This window comes from Myiozetetes cayanensis, unplaced genomic scaffold (genome assembly GCF_022539395.1).
Source record: "Myiozetetes cayanensis isolate MyiCay16 unplaced genomic scaffold, myiCay2020 scf3, whole genome shotgun sequence".
Lineage (NCBI taxonomy): Eukaryota > Metazoa > Chordata > Aves > Passeriformes > Tyrannidae > Myiozetetes > Myiozetetes cayanensis.
In genome coordinates, this window is record NW_026087521.1 from 60,354,944 (window position 1) to 60,371,916 (window position 16,973).

The window sequence follows — 16,973 nt, forward strand, 5'->3', positions numbered from 1 at the left end:
TTCCTTAAGCTGTCAAGTGCACAGACTACTACTCAGGACAGAAAGCTAAATTGTTTTCAGACTGCCAAGAGTTGCATGTTTGTGAACAGCAAGTGTCCCCGACATATTTTATCCACAGTGGAGGAAGGTCTCTCCACCCCAGCTAGGATTTCCCAACCAGGCTGCTTGTTATTATGCATCCTGTAATGTAAATCTCACATTTTAGAAGGGCAGGCTGCAAGGAACAACCTGCCTGTCTCTAAAACTTTCCTGCTTCAGTTGTTGACCTACGTTAGAAAAATGTCACCATGAGTCGACTTTTAAGGTTTCTCTCTCCCTAATTAATTTAATAAAGTTGTCTAATGCAGAATACTGGCATGAAATTATGGAAATAGACAGCCTGCCCTGTGGTTGCTTATTTTTTTGAATACTTTAGCATATCATTATGACTTGGGTCTTAAGGAGTCACACCATGTGATGTCCTTAAGCTGTCCTGTTGCTGAATAAAATTAACTCTTCTGGTACAACATAACAGAAAAATGTAAATCTACTTCTTGCCGCATGTGTTTCACCAAATTTAAGCTGACAAACAGCACTCAGTGATCTATTTCATAATGAAGAAGTATTCTTATAAACCTAACAGTGTCAAGTTTTCTAAACTCTGTTTTCCCTGTATTGTGGTCTTTGCCTTTCCCTAGAAATGAACTTTGTGTGTCAGGGGATGCGAATGAAATCTGTCACTCATTTTCTTCGTAGGGGAGCTACGTCACTGCCCGTGATTACTATGAGAAAGCCTTACAGCTGGTTCCAAACAGCAAGTTGCTGAAGGAGAATCTGGCCAAGCTGGATCGCTTGGAGAAACGGTTTCAGGAAGTCCAGGAGAAAGACCAAACATAGCGTTCTGTCACCAGTGGAAAGACACTCGTGCCCCTTGGAGAAGAGTATGGTGGAAGCCTGTTGCTCGGAGTGATACTGGAGGAACTTTGATGGGACTCAGAATTATGGAAGGCAGATTTTGAGTGCATGCTTATGTTTGACCAAAGTTACGGGAGACGTTTGACTCCTGTGGGACATGGTGGAGAATTAATGAAAATCTTCCTTTAATCAAGATTTATGTTTAGGCTGAACCCATTTTAATCACACCAGGAGTGTGGGTGGGACATGTACCTTCAATATCTTGGTTATCACTGGGGAAACCATGGAGACAAAGCACTCATCCATTGCAGCAGGGGTGAAGTAGCACCTCCTGTTACTCAACACAGGCTCACCTCGTCCATGTAGGGTACCACTGATGGGCTTCATTGCAAGTGCTGCCAGGTCCTGCTGCAGACAGGAAAGGTGGTCATAATGGCCACATAAAAAGGTTCCAAGGGGTTAATGCTGAGGAAATGGTGGCCACTTTTATAGCTCTAAATGTGACTTGAAAAATATCCTAAAGGAAGGGAAACTATCTAAATATCACCCTGGAAGGATGATTCCACAAGTAGGGCAAATGATCCTTTGAGGGAGAACCTAACCTGAATGTTTTACTCATTAGATAGTAATTTTGTAGTAATTCAGGTTCATGATATCAGTTTTGTCAAATGTCATATGGCTTTACCCTTTGCCCTCTCCCTCCAGGCCAAATAGTTATTATTCTGAAAAAAACTGAAGCATCCAAAGGCAATGGGAAGCTCTAGGATTATTTGTCCTCCTGCTCAGTCCCCAGTAGGAAAAACAAACAACATACCAGATCAATATAGGAGGTAAAGTAAAGCCACAGAGAGATTAGGGAAGATTTCCTAGCCTGGAAAGGTACTAAGGAGGCTCTTCTATGGGTGTGCAGGGACAAAACCCATTTATCATGGTGATAACACTGACAAAACACTTTGTCAAAGTGTTCTCACCCCCTCCCTCGAGAGATACAGAAAATGACCTATAGCAAATCAATCATAAATCTATATTTTTAAATACTGAAGTGGGAAAACAAATTCTCTTCAAAACTGGGGCTTATATTATTGAGCTTTATTTATTTAACTTATAATAATCAAATAATTAATATATTTTCTGTGTTTTATATGAATTGGGCAATATCCTTCACAGCTGGCCTCATGACTGGGCATTTTGACTTGTACAGTCTGAAGTTATTAAAATTCAGTACCACCGAGGCGTGCTCGAGTAATTCCATCTAATGATTCCAAGGTAAATGGCTGCAGAGCACATTGGACCACACTGTCCCTGCAATAACAGCACTTCTGCTGCTTCCACCAGGGTTTGTACCAATTCACAGAAAGTGTTAGTGGGATTGTGCTTGGCACCTTTGGGTTTGGGCATCGGGGTAGGTCATCAGTTTATTCCTCTTGCAGCAGGAAACTGCTCTAAAAGTTGTTTTATTTGAGCTCGATTGTGGCCAGTCCCTGCAGAAAAGCAGCCCAGGATTTGGCATTATTAGTAAAGGACAGTTTAGATTAGGTATGCCATGCCTTAAAACACATCTGTCAGGAAAGGCCTGTGTGGCAGGTACCCATGTGGTGCCTGGATTTAACTGGATGCTGGCCATGGCACCTCAGCAAGCTCCTGATTCACTCAGTGTAGATGGGACAGATGTGCTGGTGGCTTCATGGGTTTCACTGTAAAAGCTTGGTGTCTAACTGCTACTGGTGGTCAAATTACTGACAAGTTATTGATGTGACTCCAGCTGTGTTTGGAGCTCAGAAGGAGTCCAGACTGATGCAGTTGTCTGCCCTGCCAGGGCTTGAGCCAAGGAGACCAGCCAGTGCCTACAGCTGGGCAGAGGGGGGAGAGAGAGACCACTAGGGGGGAAGAGGCAGTAACATGTTTCTGGGCTCTCTCCCACCAAACCAGCTTCCCAGGAGATCAGCTGGGACCAGAATAAGCAAGTCTTTTGCTGGTGAATTTTCTCTTCTGCCCCAGCCCAAGCAGCCTACTTTGCTTTGCGTGGCCAAGGGCAGGTTTGAGCTCCTGGAGCTGGGTCAGCAACCTTCCCTTGTCTTTTCATACGACTTTTGTGGCCGTGGACTTGCTGAACTGATGTTTCTGCAGCTCCCCAGTGCAGGTGCTCTGCTGGATACGGTGCACAAAGTAGCTTTGCACAGCCCTGGGTTACCAGGATATTCAGGAGGAGATGGGGTCATTCATCGTGAGGCTGTAGTCAGTTCATTACTGGGATATTCAGAGGACCTGGACCATAAAGCTCTCTGCCACTCCCCAAGGTGAGCCTGCCTTTGGAGCAGCTTCCCCAAAGCCCCAGGATCCCAGGCTGGCTGGCTGCCTGCGGTTCCACGGCATGGCAGTGAGTTTGGGGGCTGGCAGAGCAGCGTTTGGTGCAGCCCCCAACAGCAGTACCGTGCAAAGCCCCCTGTGGAGCATCTACAGAGTGCTCCAAGAGCCAGCCAAAGCATGGTGGGTAGGGATGGGGGGAGATAGGCCTCCTCTAAAAATGTGTATCAACTATAAACTTTGCCTCATAAAGATATATTAAATAAATACTGTATATTCTACAAGCCTCACTGCAGTGTGTGGCTTTAAAATTGTGGCCAATGAAACGTATTTTTTCAAATACAGAAGAAGTTGTATTTTTTATAGCAATGCTTTGTGAGAGGGAAGACTTAGTTTTATGTTTTTAACTTCAGCTTAAATATTAGTTTGTCTTTCCTGAGAGACCTGGTAGAAATTATTGTCTCCTTCTTGTCCTAGAACCCAATCAAAGCCATCTTGACCTCTTAAAACTGGTGCATGTATAGAAGTAGAGTATTGCTTTGGGTGCCCCTCTCCCAGATCCTGGAGAAGGATTACCATTTGTGCAACACTGTCTTACTTGCAGAATAATGGAGAAAAATGAGACCATCCTCCCAGTAAGGAAGGTGGTTTGGTTGGGAAGTGTGGCATGTGTTCATCCACTTGCCTGAATCAGAGAGATCCATGGGCTTTAATCCCAGGTGAACCAGTTTTTATATTCCGAAAGGGCGACTCTCCATGTTTTGGAGCTGGGTTTATGGTAGTTATGGAGAGAGGAGGGCTCACTAATGAACCCCACTTTCCTGAACCAGCACTTTATACCCCATCCATGCAGGATGACAGTCTGCAAACTGGCAGAATGTTTGGAGAATGGCACAGACCGTGAGCTACCAAAGCAGTTAAACCCTTGTGAAGTTCTGAGCTGATTCCCTATCTTGTTGGTGCCTGTGCTGAAACGCTGTGTTTGTTCAGGGCATTAATCATGTGAAAGGTTTATTGCAGGCAAAGAAGAATAATGGAGTATGATATGAAATGGGTTACCTCCACCAAAATGGAATGCTATTGTGAAAGATAAATGGAGCGACTTACCTTGTGATAAACTGTATGTTATCTTAATTAATCATAGGAAATGCCCTCTTCCTCTAGCATTGCACAGCCTCTAAAATAATGAGTTATAAATACATTGTTTTCTGCCAAGTCCAGTGCTCAGCATGGTTAGCAGAGATTGCAAATTAATAAATGGATGAAGCTCTGCCTGGTGGGGGAGAGTTCATGCTCTCTGCAAGTTGCATTGGCTAAACCTCAGTGCTCACCAATATTAAAGCAGAGAATTAATGGAAAGCTGGTTAGACAAGACTCTCATGTACTCACTGTGCATTCTAATCCTAAATGAGAAACATAATAATTGTGTTGCATTTTCCTTTCTCCATGAATAATATTTGCAGCTGATGGATTTTTGGTTTACTTTATTTCTCATTTAAATTCCAACATTCTTTGCTTCCATCCCTTTTCTGTCCCCCAGGATAAATTATGCAGTTGGGGGGGGGGTGTATTTTCTCTCTCTTGTAGAATCCTTGGAGTAGATATTCCAACAAATATGTAGTCAATTTGTTTTGGCCAAACAGTAAGTGAATGCAGCAGTGCAAATGGCCTTCATTCCAGAGATCTTGATGAGGACAGGGGGCTGTGCATGCATGTGGGTGGAAAGAAGTTAAAAAAAAAAAAAAAGATATTAAAAATAAAGAGCCTAACTTGCAGGGGAGGCTGGATACTCCTAAAATTATCTAAAAACTTTGAAAGCTTCACAACAGTTATAGAAACCAAGCCAGATATGGTGTATAATATTCGGTGAAAGAAGACAGTTGTCATTCTAATTTAATAATTAGGCAATTCAGAATATCATTGTTTGGTCTTTTGCCCCGCTTGTCCTCCAATTCAGTGAAGCAGCTGGTATATGCTTAAATCTCCTCAATCTTTTTGTGATTAAGTTGACCAAGTGCTCAATTTCTATCTTTCATATATGCAATTATGCACAATCTTTGGACAAAATTAGCCCTTAGAGGGTTTTTTCCCCCAACTTTCAGTCTCTTGCAGCAATTTCAAAATGCACCATTTTGCTTTCATGTATATTTAAACCCAGCAGCAAAAAAAAAAAAAAAAAAAGGAAAAAAAGGAAAAACAAAGAAAAACAAAAAGGAAAAGGAAAAAAAAAGCGCTTGGCATTCACTAGTGTTTTAATGTGGCAAACTTGCTTCAGGTAACCTTGATAACTTTGTGCAAAAGTTCATTGCCATGCTTGTACTGACTTGCTGAAAATTTTTTCTTCTGGAAAATACCCCCAGTGGTATCCTCTGTAAAAGTTATGGCTTCTACAACTGTATTACTGTAGAAATCTCTGCCTGAAGTGGATGTCACTCTGTGTGTTCCTCTCATGCAGGAGTTGTTTGCATTGCCTGCTGTTCATATGGTTCTTATTTCTGTATCTAATTTTTTTTAATTAGTTGTGCATATCTTTTAAAAAAAGAAAAACAAAAATAAGAAAGCAGCCCATGGAACAGAAATCTTTTAAAAATAAATTCACACATAGCAGCAGCTGGATGTATGTCAGTGATACAGGAATTTGCAAAGTCTTTGCTTTTTTCACTGTGGGATTTATGGCTAGATTTCACATAAAGGAGTTATGCTCAAAGTCTTTGCAAAAGAAAATGTATGTAAATGTCTATTTTATATAAAAAGTAAGAAAAGTAAGTGCTGTGCCTGGTTTTGTTCTCTTTCTTTAGGACCAGCCATGAACAAGTTCTTCTGGAGGTGGAAGGGCCAGAGTTTCTTACTCCACTTACATTTTACTGGAGTCCCAGTTATTGGTCATATAGGAGCAACTGTGCAGCACATGTGTTTGAGTGTGGGCATATAAAAATATTGGAGCAGGCATTTTTTTGGAGCTTGAGGATGAGAAAAGATGTGGGCTGGTGCTTACATGGTCTTGATGGTTGGACACGTTATACTGACATAAGTTATTCATGTCAGGCTTTATGCCTCTGTCAGGAATGTGTCAAACAAGTCTACAGAGTGTAAAGAGAAAAAAAATTAGAAATTAAAAAGAAAGTAATTTTGTTGTAAATCCCTTCTTCCTGGCAGACGTTCCTAGATGCTCCTGCATCCTTCTAATGTTAGAGCTCACTCAGGGGATGGTGATAAACACCTCTACTGAAAATGGATCTGAAAGAGAATCAAAAGCCCTGAACATGTGCCACAGTGTTTCCTGCCATCCTGGTGTGTGCAGGACGCAGCACGGAGGGGAATTGTGGGCTCACTCAGAAATCAGGCCATACACCCTGAAGTTTTCTCAGATCCCAACAGTGCAGAGTTTCTTAATGGAGTTTCTATCCAGTGCCCACCTACTCAGATCCTCGTTTGTACTGATGAAGAAATGAGATGGGCATCCAGGTCGTAGCCTGGATCCTGTGCTGTGGATCAGTGTGCAGTTCTTGCCCTTCGGCAGAACAAGGAATACATCACGGATGGGCAGTGGCCCGGCGAGTGGGGACAGGCTGGGCAGTGCTTGTGAAGCCCCCTGGCTGCTCAGGGACTCCCGAGGTGGGGTGGAGATGTTCTCCTCTTCTGTGGGTGATGGCTGGGACCTGTGTGCCTGGAGGCACCGCAGCATCTGGAGGTCTCTGTGGTTCCCAGCCCAAAAATGAAAGGCAGCTCCATGCTTTAGTGGCCCTGGCAGCATGTGGATAGCAGCTATCCCAGTAAAAAAAAAAATGGTCAAATAATTTTCATCCTTATGGCAGCTCCTTGAGCCTCTCTGTAAACCCCATGTATTGCTTCACAGATGAAAAGCTGCTGGAGGCGTTCGGCTCTGTTGGTGTCCTCTGGGAAGGAGGAGGCAAACACATCACCATGCCTTATCAGCGTGCTCTTCCTGGCCAGCCCGGGTGAGCAGAGACCACAGAGCGAGGAATTTGGCAGGGCTTGCATTTGCCTGTGCCAACCCTCCTCTGCAAGGGCTGAGGCAGCTCGTGTCTGGTGGCAATGGTGAGGGGGGATGTTAGACCCTGCTGCTGTCCATGGAAGCAGGCAGCAAACTGCAAACAGGTGAGCCCAGGGAGCTGGAAATCCCCAGAGACAATGCTGCAGAGCCTCCAAACCCAACTGGGTTGCAGCCCTGCAGCCTTACCTGCTAAAATTGACCGACTCCTCATCTACTAAAGGGACTGGTTGGCCGGGACCGGAGTTGTTTCTCCTGTGTGAAGCAGGGCACAGCCTGGGCTCCAGCACTGGGTACTTTTCCTGGGCTGTGGTGAGAGCAGAGCTCTTCTCACTGCTTGTGTCCCTTCTTGCTCTACATGGTAAGTCCTGTGCATGGTCTGTGGGGAGATGTGCCCAGTGTGGGGGCTACAGCAGCGAGCACTGGTATCGCCTGGACCTTTCAGGTATGAAACAAGTGATTGTAACCACTCAGTTTTCACAGTCATGCTTGGTTGTGCTTGCCACTGACAGGTGATTTTTTGCTGCCCTTTCTGTAGCTCTGCTGGGACTGGAAGCCTTTCATACCCTCTCCATCCAGGTGCTGCTCACCACAGCCCTCTCCTTGGCTGCTGTGGCAAGTGAACCATTCCCTGTGCAGGCTGCTCTGCTGCCACGTGGTCCTTTGGCTGTGCAAGAAAGAGAAATAGCTTGGTCCCACTGCATTTGCTAACTGGTCTCCCTGGGGCACCAGGTCAGAGCAGTGCCTGGGAGAGCAATGGATGGCAGCATGATCTCAAATCCTTCTATATCCTCCTGCAGTGGCTAATGTGTTTATAAATCCCTGTCTGGCCTGCTCCCACATCCATGTGAAAATTTCTGCCCCAGGGATGTTTTTAGGTAAGAGAGGGAAATAAGCACAAGGCAGGCTGTGAAGTGGGTCAAGCTGGGCAGAAGAATGGTGATCTGGAGAGTAACTTGCTCCTGGTAATGAAGACAGTGCTAAAAACATCTGATCTGCTGGGGCAAGAGAAGGGACAATCAGCTCATTGCCATCCCTCCCACGCTGCTTCAATATGATGCTGGTCCTTCTGCTGTTGCTAATGTTATTTCTCTCACCACCTAAGGGAATGGTGTTTTCTCCATCATTTACCACCCTGATAAAGTCTATTTATTTTCCACTTCACTAGTGGGCTCGCTGCTATAGCAATAATCACCACAGTCTCTTGTTGGAAAGGCTAGTCAGCACCAAGGGCTAGGGAGAGCTTGGTCCAGGTCAGTGGCTTAGAAAATTGTGCCTGAGCTCTGCAGTAGTCAAGTGCTTTGAGGCCACAGAGTGAACTGGGAATATGATAAAATTCTATTAAAAAAGGAGGAGAAGGAGAGAGAGAGAGAGAGAGAGAGAGAGAGAGAGAGAGAGGCTGGGCTGAACAGGGCAGCAAGTAGCTGAGTCCCTCTGCAGCCTGGAGTGCTGCAGGAGTTCTGCAAGGATCCCCACAACCTTGTGGGTGAGTCCCACTTATTACTGCTGAGGTCTTGGGGTGGTTGGTCTGGGTAGAGGAGAAAGACATGGGCTCCTCAGTGCACTGGCACTCTCATAAGGTGGTGTTAGAAACTTTAATTAGGTAGCATCACCTTCAAGCTTACACAGAGGACACTCCCAAAGTTAGAGAGGGCTGAAGTGGTATAATTTTGGATCCAGTCTCAGGGTGACTCCAGTGAATTGTTTCAGGCTCTCACCAGGGCAAGCACAGTTCAGGTACCTCCTAAATCATGAGCATTATATTGCTTATGTTTGCATGGCTGGGAACTAAGCTCTTATCCCAGCCTTGGCTTGGGAGAGGCAGGGGACCCCTCCTGTTGGCATGAGAAACACATTGGACAGGAGTGATTTTTAGCTGGTGCAGACACAGGCCAGTTGAAAGGAATGGAGGAAGAGCTGCTGTCCTCTTCTCAACAAGAGGGACAGAGGCCTCATTCTACCCCTCTCCCACAACTACCCAGCCTGGAGAAGCAGACCTCCAGCTGGGGTGAGAAGTTGCAATCAGTTCCTTTTCTTTGCATCCCAGGCATTTGAGATCCCTCCTCCCGTGGGATCTTTGGTGTGATGGTTGTGTTCTGGAGCTGGTCCAGGGGAGCAGCCCCCCCTTCCTCCTCCACCTAGCATGGTGCCTGGCAGGCTGGTCACTGTGCACATCACTCCCTGGCTGAGGACTGGTGGGCCTTTCCACAGAAAACAGAGGTGGAATCACCATGGATTTTTCTCATACTGTACAGTTCAATGAAGACTTATCAAGACCCAGCCAGCCCTAAGTCAAAATGTCCCTGTGCTCACTGCTCACATTCCTAAGGCACAATTTGTGCCAGAAGCTCTGTGAGAAAGCTGTGTCTCTGGTGTATTCCAGACCAAAGTCAAGACTGAGTGCAAGGCCAGCTCAGTTCAGAGACAACATCTTTCATTATGACTGGCACAGGTTAAAGTGCCCCAGGCCACTTAAGGTATGGAAGCTTTTAAAAATAACCTTTGAGTAGTCTGGTGGTATCATTACAACATGTTGCATTTGTTACCTAATTTTGCTAGTCTCAGTTGCAGTTCATTAAGAATGATTAGGCTACTGGATGAAATCTAAATTTGCTTTTTTATGGCTGTGCACACACCCCATGAAAGTACATCACAGGAGACCTCAGCTTTGCACACATCAGATTCTTATAAAAAAATGCAATTGCTGTGTGTTTTCATTTATCTCCATATAATTGCCTTCAGCTTGGAGCTCTGACTGGAATCAGGAAAGCTATGGCACCTGGGATTTGTCCCATTAATTCACTACCTGCCAGAAGAGCCTGAATTGATGCATTTGAGCATGTGGGGTCTTGTCTCACTGAAAAACACTCTTTTTTTCAGGTCTTCTATGTGGGTCTGAAGTGCAGAGTTTGTCCCATTGACCTGAGGAGCCCAGAGGATACTCTGCAGCTGAGATTAGTTGTTGGGAGACAGCTGGAGCCTGGAGGGCAGCCCTGGCAGGTCCCTGTTGCAGAGAACTGCCCTCTTCTATGGGAGTGGGGAGGAGAGGCTGAAGCCACCTCTCTTTAATCCTCAAGTCATTGAATGCTGGTCACTCAAGAACAGAAGTTGGACTAAAAGTACTTCTTTCCCAGCTTTCCAGTCTGGTCCAAGAAGATGTGGCTATTACTACTGCCTGTTGCATGGCCACCTGGAGCAGTAAGTCAGTCTCACCTCCTTACTCACTCTTAAATCTCTTGCAGGAAAAATTCCCCTTAGGACACAGGTTGTTCCCAGGCCCAGGTGTGTGGTCTCAGTTAAGGAGGGAAATGGCCCCTGTGGGGCTGAGTGAGGTCAGTGCTCTGCCACAGCCAGGTCTGTGGGATGTGTCGCTCCAGAGCCTTGGGGCTGAAGCCATGGGCACCCCCAGTTTGCTCCTGCTGGGTCTCTGCATGTTTCTCTCCAAAGCCTGGGAATTTCTGTGCTGTGTGGGCATCCCTGGGGCAGAGATCAGGGTGTGGAAATCCCCTTGCTACCACAGTTCTTCTAAATGTCTGAATTACTAATTCTATATGGTTTTGTCTTCTAAAGAGCTGTGCTCACCTAAGCAAGTATCCAGAGAAGCATTTCTGAGGCAGGAGGAGAAGTACTGCAGCTTCCTGGTAAAAGCAGCCCTGGCAACTATCCCATCACTCAGCAGTCACATTGTCTTCTGTACTTTTAATGCAAGACCAGCTTCACAGGCCACGCTAAAGACCTCTTAATGGGCAGGGACAATGATAAAAGTGGCCCCTTTGCCAGCCCTTTTATAATCCATTATAATGTAATTGCAGACCAGTCATCTTCACATCTGTTTCTTGCTCTATTCGAGCATCATTTTTGAGGACTAATGTTGAATAATGAGAAAGTTGCTATGGTATAAAAATTTCAATGTGCAAGATTAACCTTGATAATGAGGAACCTCTTTGTTTCTCTATTCCGTGCAAAACCAGTCCGTGCTTTTACTCTCCACTGTTATGCTGCCAGTGCTGTTCCTCTGTTCCCATTACTGCAGCATTTGCATTGCCAGGCAATCCTGGTGTCAGACTTTGCTGGGAAGCATGGGAAATTTCCATTTCCAGTAAACAGCCCCTTGGGGATTAAAGCTGAGCCGTGCCGTTAGTGGTTCTGTTACTTATGGCTGGAAGTGATTATAAAATGAAAGTAAGGGTTTCCCTGAGTGGGAAAATAAAATAAATCTTGATTTACTAGAAAACATTGAAGCAAAGGCTCATGTTGAACCTTTGATATCTTGATTCAAAATGCTTGGGGCCGCACTTCAGGGGCAGGCAGCCGTAATAAAGTGTGTGCCTGCCAGCCAGGCTTGCCATCTCCAAAGGCTGCGTGGGTGAAATAGCATGGTGGTAATTCACACTGGTTGGACTTTCCTGAAGGGGTGCAACCCCATAGAGAAGAGGTATTAAAAACAACAAAACAAAACCCTATAAATCTACTAGAAATCAGTGATAAATAGGTTTCAAAGCTCTTGTTTGAGTACTGGGGTTTCTTGGACTCTCAAGAGACCGTAGTCTGGAGAGAAAGGGCAGCTGCTTCAGATCTGGGTTTTGTCCTGTTCTGACAATAATTCAGCAGAGCCTTCATCAGCCCTAATTGCAAAGATTTCAAGATGAGCTCACTGCTGTGTTTCGTGCTGTGCTGTGAGAGATGGGGATGGAAAACATAGATGAGACTCAGGCAAGTTTCCACTTCTGTGAGTATTTCTCACAATGACAGGTATCAGAGAGATCACTGAACCCAGTGCATATCTCACTGAGTGCAGAAGTGTCCCACCCTGCACCCTAGAGCACTTGCTGCAATCCTAGAGGAGGATTAACACCTTTGCTAAAGGTCTGGTTTGATAAAGATGGGATCTACTGCTCATCTGTTTATTGGGTAACTGCTCTGATAGTGGGTCTACTACCTAATTGCTAAAAGAAATACTCAATGTTGTTTTGACTCTGCTGGAGTTGATTGCTCTGAGTTTAACTGTGACATTATATTGCTTATAAAATATGCAGAAAATCCATAGTGGGCATGTGCTTGTCTAGTGTTAATTCAAACTATGTGTAGCTGCCTAAAATCATCATAAAGCTCTCAGATCTAGGCCTCTGCTCATCTCCTTAAATGCACTGATAACAAAATTAGAAAGGAGGATTTATGGGGACAAAATGACTTGGCAATCAATTCTCATTGTTTTTAGGGCTTCTCCTATCCCCTTTAGGATCCCAGACTGCAGGTAACAAGGGCTGAGCTTGATGTTTCAAGATCAAAAATGGAGGGCTCTGTGAGTTCTAAGGTGAAGAATAAATCATCCTTTTTGCTGTACCAAGCTGGCTGCAGTGAAATCTGCTGGCACCACTTCTGGCAGCTCTGTGCTTCCCAAATACGAACAGTGGCTTGATGGATAGCAGATGAAACAAGAAACCTATTTACTCATTTAAAAGAAAATCCAGTTTTTCCAGCTGGAGGTCAGGAAACTTCTGCATTGCTGCTAATGTGAAATCAGCCTGGCCAAAAGTCCTGTTTCTGAAGGCCAGCCCCAGATGCCAGGGTAGGACCAGACTGCATGGCTGCAGAACCTGCGTCCCCTCAGTTATGCCTTTACTTCTTATCACAGTTAACACAATTGGGTTAATTGTTGTCCTAGGCTATGATTAATTGTCCCAGAAGCTCATGCCTGAGGGTCTGTTCTTTGGCTATGCCTGTGCTTGCTTTGTGAGATTCCTGTGTGCCTTTGTGTTGCCCTTGTACAAGATGTACCTGTGTTGTTTCCTTCTCCTGGAGTGGCTGGAAAGCCACTGGGCTCCCCTTAGCACAGCCCTGGGCTATCACCCCGCAGTGGGCTGCAAGGGTCCTGCCCACCAAGAAGCATTAACACCTGGATTAGGATCTGCTCACTCGAGTACTTCTGCAGGCAAAAAGCAAAGCCTCTGGAGGCAACTCGAGGGTTTCGGAGTTAAGGAAGCAGCGCAAGTCTCTGACTTCCTAATCTTTTCAAAGGCAATTCCTTGTGTTGTATAGAGATATGATGGGTTACAGCCAACTGGCCATGACTGCCTGTGACCATCAGATGGCAGATCAGCCAGCACAAAATAACCTTCTGTCACTGTCATGTCTCAAAACACTGGCTTGGTCAGTGATAGCCTTACGGTTTGCCCACGATGGAAGGAAAAAGGGAAATAAGACCAAAGAAATGTTTGTTTCTGAGCTCAGACATCCTGGCAGGCTGCTTGAGGGCTGCCTATGTGCCTGTACTCTGTGGTTAAACAGATAAATCTCTAGGTGTGAACTGGGCTTGACAACATCTGAGGAAACTTCAGGGGTCCCTGCTTTGCTGCTCTGAAGGCTGGGCACTGCCAGTGCCCCATCAAAGCTGCCAAGGAGAACTATGATCCATTTTTCTCCATATCAAGGAAAAGCAAACCAATATGACTCTAGATTGAACTGAGCTGAATCTTTTGAGTTTTACGTGTCCTACATAACTCCTTTGATCTGATCAGGACTGGTCTTTGGGGAGAAAGATGTAAAGAGTTTCTCACAAACACAGAATCGCTCCCCCAGTATGTGAGATGGATGGAGGCAATCCAGTTGCCTTGTCTCTGCTAGGCTGTTCCACCTCCTTGTCCTCTTCCCAAGTATCCCAAGTATTCCCAAGTGTGCTTATGTTAACATTCAATCTTCCTGATCCCCTCCTCTCGGTTTGTGGCTAACTTCAGTTTGTGTTCTCCTTTTATAAATACCCACATGGGACTATGATGTTTTTGGAAGGGAATTATCAGAACAGTATGACTTGAAGGGAGTTTGTGGCTGTAAATCTGACAGGTTACTGGAGGAATGTGGTTCCTGAACTCGTCTGTGCACCCTTTCCTCTGCAGGGGATGAGGTTAAGGGATGAAGACTCCTGTGCTGGGACACTGCATGTGGCTAGTGGCTGGGGCAAGGTGTCTGAGGGAGAGTCAAATGGCTGAGTCTTCTGGTCACAGTTGCAGGAACAGAGTAATGGTTAAGGGAAAGGAGACACTTTGAGAAATAGAAATGCAAGAGAAGGTGACTCCTGCCAGATGGAATATTCAAGTACCCTTTGCTCATTGGGTCTGCTCTGCTTGTCAGAGGAGCAGCCCCTGTAGAGAAGTGCAGATCAGCATTTTCCTGCAGCATGGGACCTCAGAGCACATTAGGGAAGGTTGCACTTTGCTGCTGCGCATATTCATGTGTGCATATTGGAGCAGAGCCATCCTTACAAGGTGGGGTCACTGGCTCCTGTCCTGCAGGAGGTGGAGCTGCCCCTCATCGACAGCCAGACCCGCAGTGTGATGCCGAGGGCAGGGTGCGGGGCTCCGTGCTGGGCGCTGGCTTTGCTGACGGTGTGCAAGGTAACAGCTCGTCTGCCCTGGCTCCTGCTGGGCAGCAGGCTGGTCCTGTCCACCCACACACCACCTTCTCTCCTGGGGAGAAAGGGAAGCAACAGCACTGAAAGTGCTGTCAGCACTTCTCTGAGTAAGGGCTTTACAAGGAGCTTCAGGATAACGAAGGCAGGAGCAGTCTTTTACAGGTGGGAGTATGGATGTGAGCAGGAGACTGAAGCACGATTGGCCCCTTGCCTAGACCTGCCCTGGGCATTGCTAACAGCAGGACCTCCATCTCTGCACACAAGTGCCACCACCTCTGCTGAAACCAAGGGTGGCCCTCAGTGGTGGGACTCCAGGCACGGGCAAGGGAACCTGGCATGGGCAATGCTACCAGGAGGTTGTAAAGAGGGCAGTTCCCACCTCCCACCTGAGGTCACAGAATCACAGAATATCCTGGGTTGAAAGGGACCCACAAGGATCATTGAGTCCAACTCTTACCCATCTAGATGGATGCACAGGACCACCCCCAAGAGTCAGATCATGTGCCTGTGAGTATCATCCAAATGCTCCTTGAACTCTGCCTGGCTTGGTGCTGTGACCACTTCCTCTTACACACACTCACACCTTCTGATACCCTTGCAAAGACACTCCCACTGGGCAATGGGCTACAATAGAGGACTCTGGAGGAATAAATGTCAGCATTGCTCCCCAGTGAAGTTTGGAGAGGGTGACTCTGGAGGCCCCTTTGTGTGTCTGAGGACTGGTGCCACTTGAACTCTGACTGGTGTGGTGTCCTGGGTGGTCAGTTCTGCCACAGGATGGGATACCCTCGTGAGAAGCACCATGGCCCAGAGCTCACCAGGCATCTTCTCACAGGTGGCTGTTTTTGTGACTTCATTGCCCAGCACATGACACAGGGCAGGTGTGAGTACTGGGAGGTTTTTTTTTCCACTCCTACCTGTTCAGCACCATAGGAATCCAAATTGCCCTCCTCTTGCTGCCTCCCTCCTCTCCACCCACAACACTTCTGTTCAGTTTCCAGGCACTGCATCAGCAGCAAGGTGTATTATCTTTTAATTTGGGATGGCAAAACAAAAGGTTTAAACATATAAGTCCCCCTTCAGAAACCATGTTATAATAGCAAGTCTGACCCCTGCATCCCCTGAAGGAGAAGCAGAAGGCTACTCAAGCTGCCCTTTTTCTGGCTGAATGCAGCCCTTCCAGCTCAGTGAGGTGTCCCTTGAGTGCTGCATACCAGCCCTGCTCTATTAAAAGTCTGCTTTGAATGCTTGCCAGCTTGAAATCTGAACTGCTGTTGTGCTCCCGAAACTGCGTGCAGGATTGATCAGGGGTTATCTCCTCATCAAATACAACTTTGAACATGAAAGGGAAGAGGGGCATGGAATTAAGTGCCGCAGTTTTCTTGGCTTATTGGAACTGCCTTTTATAGCTAGGCACAGGTCTAGTGACTCCCCACTGGCCACTTGTATTTTTCTGTGCAGATAATTATGGGGCTAATACAAGTTATTAAAGAGATGGTGTTATTTCTATCATAGCCATCAAAGTTGAGGTGTTGGTACTAACCAATACCCAACCTATTCAACCTATTATGGCTTTGCTAGGGATCCTTAATGATTGTGCTTTCAAAGGGGGACTGTCTACAGACAAGGTGCCTCTTAATTGGGTGCAGCAACTGCAAGGAGCAGAAGCCACGTGGCTACAAAGTGGGTGCATTACCCCTTGCAAAGCAGAGCTCTGTGAATTCGGGATTCACACAGACTAAATGCCCATAGGAGATGAAGGGGAGGACGTCATAAAAGTGGTGTTTCATTACAAATGAGTGTGGAGTAGACAAGTCAGCTCTTAGCAGGCTGGACAAATGTGAGCCCAAGGTGTCAGTGGGACAAGTGGAAGTCTGGGGATTTTAAAGTAGGTCTTTGGGATGGAAATTGTGTGTTCTCATCTGAGGCATCTCTCAGCTGCATGTCAAGCACTTTGTGTTTGAAACAACTGCAGTACCATAGCCTGTGGCTTGATCAGCTGTGCCTGTATTGCAATAACCCTTTTCTCTCTCTAGCTGCTGTGCCAAGCCCTTTCCCTGCACCAGTGGAGTGCAGTTCCCAAGGCATCCTGCTCTTTGGAGAAAGTTGCCTCATTCTGTACCCTCAGGCTTTGGAGGATAATGTCCCTCACAACAGGTAAATGGAGTTTGGCTGTGATAGCCAAACACTGAATTTTCCTCATGGCACCCACCAAAGTGTTTCCCAGGGCTTAGAAGCCCCAGCCACCACCAGGCTGGGCACCACTCTCAGTAGTGTCTGGATAACAGCAGCTGTGTGTTCCCTGCAAGGCAAATCCCCAGCTATGCTTGCTGGGCAGGATCATGCTGCAGGGGA

General features: G+C 46.3%; 2 protein-coding genes across 3 annotated transcripts in view; both read left to right on the top strand.

The window, feature by feature from the left end:
* Positions 1–5,074, top strand: part of TMTC1 (transmembrane O-mannosyltransferase targeting cadherins 1) — a 143,607-nt gene extending 138,533 nt beyond the window's left edge. For both annotated transcript variants that reach the window (XM_050325442.1, XM_050325443.1), the window contains exon 20: positions 736–5,074. In XM_050325442.1, the coding sequence (XP_050181399.1) occupies positions 736–876 (141 nt within the window). In that variant the 3' untranslated portion in view covers positions 877–5,074. The remainder of the gene's footprint in view (positions 1–735) is intronic.
* Positions 5,075–6,737: 1,663 nt separating this feature from the next.
* The window catches only part of OVCH1 (ovochymase 1), a 54,224-nt gene continuing 43,988 nt past the window's right edge, over positions 6,738–16,973 (top strand). The window contains 10 exon segments of the mRNA XM_050324843.1: positions 6,738–6,813; positions 7,055–7,157; positions 7,600–7,655; positions 9,102–9,210; positions 10,102–10,210; positions 14,104–14,183; positions 14,460–14,601; positions 15,295–15,463; positions 15,466–15,495; positions 16,655–16,775. Of these exon segments, the coding sequence (XP_050180800.1) occupies positions 6,738–6,813; positions 7,055–7,157; positions 7,600–7,655; positions 9,102–9,210; positions 10,102–10,210; positions 14,104–14,183; positions 14,460–14,601; positions 15,295–15,463; positions 15,466–15,495; positions 16,655–16,775 (995 nt within the window).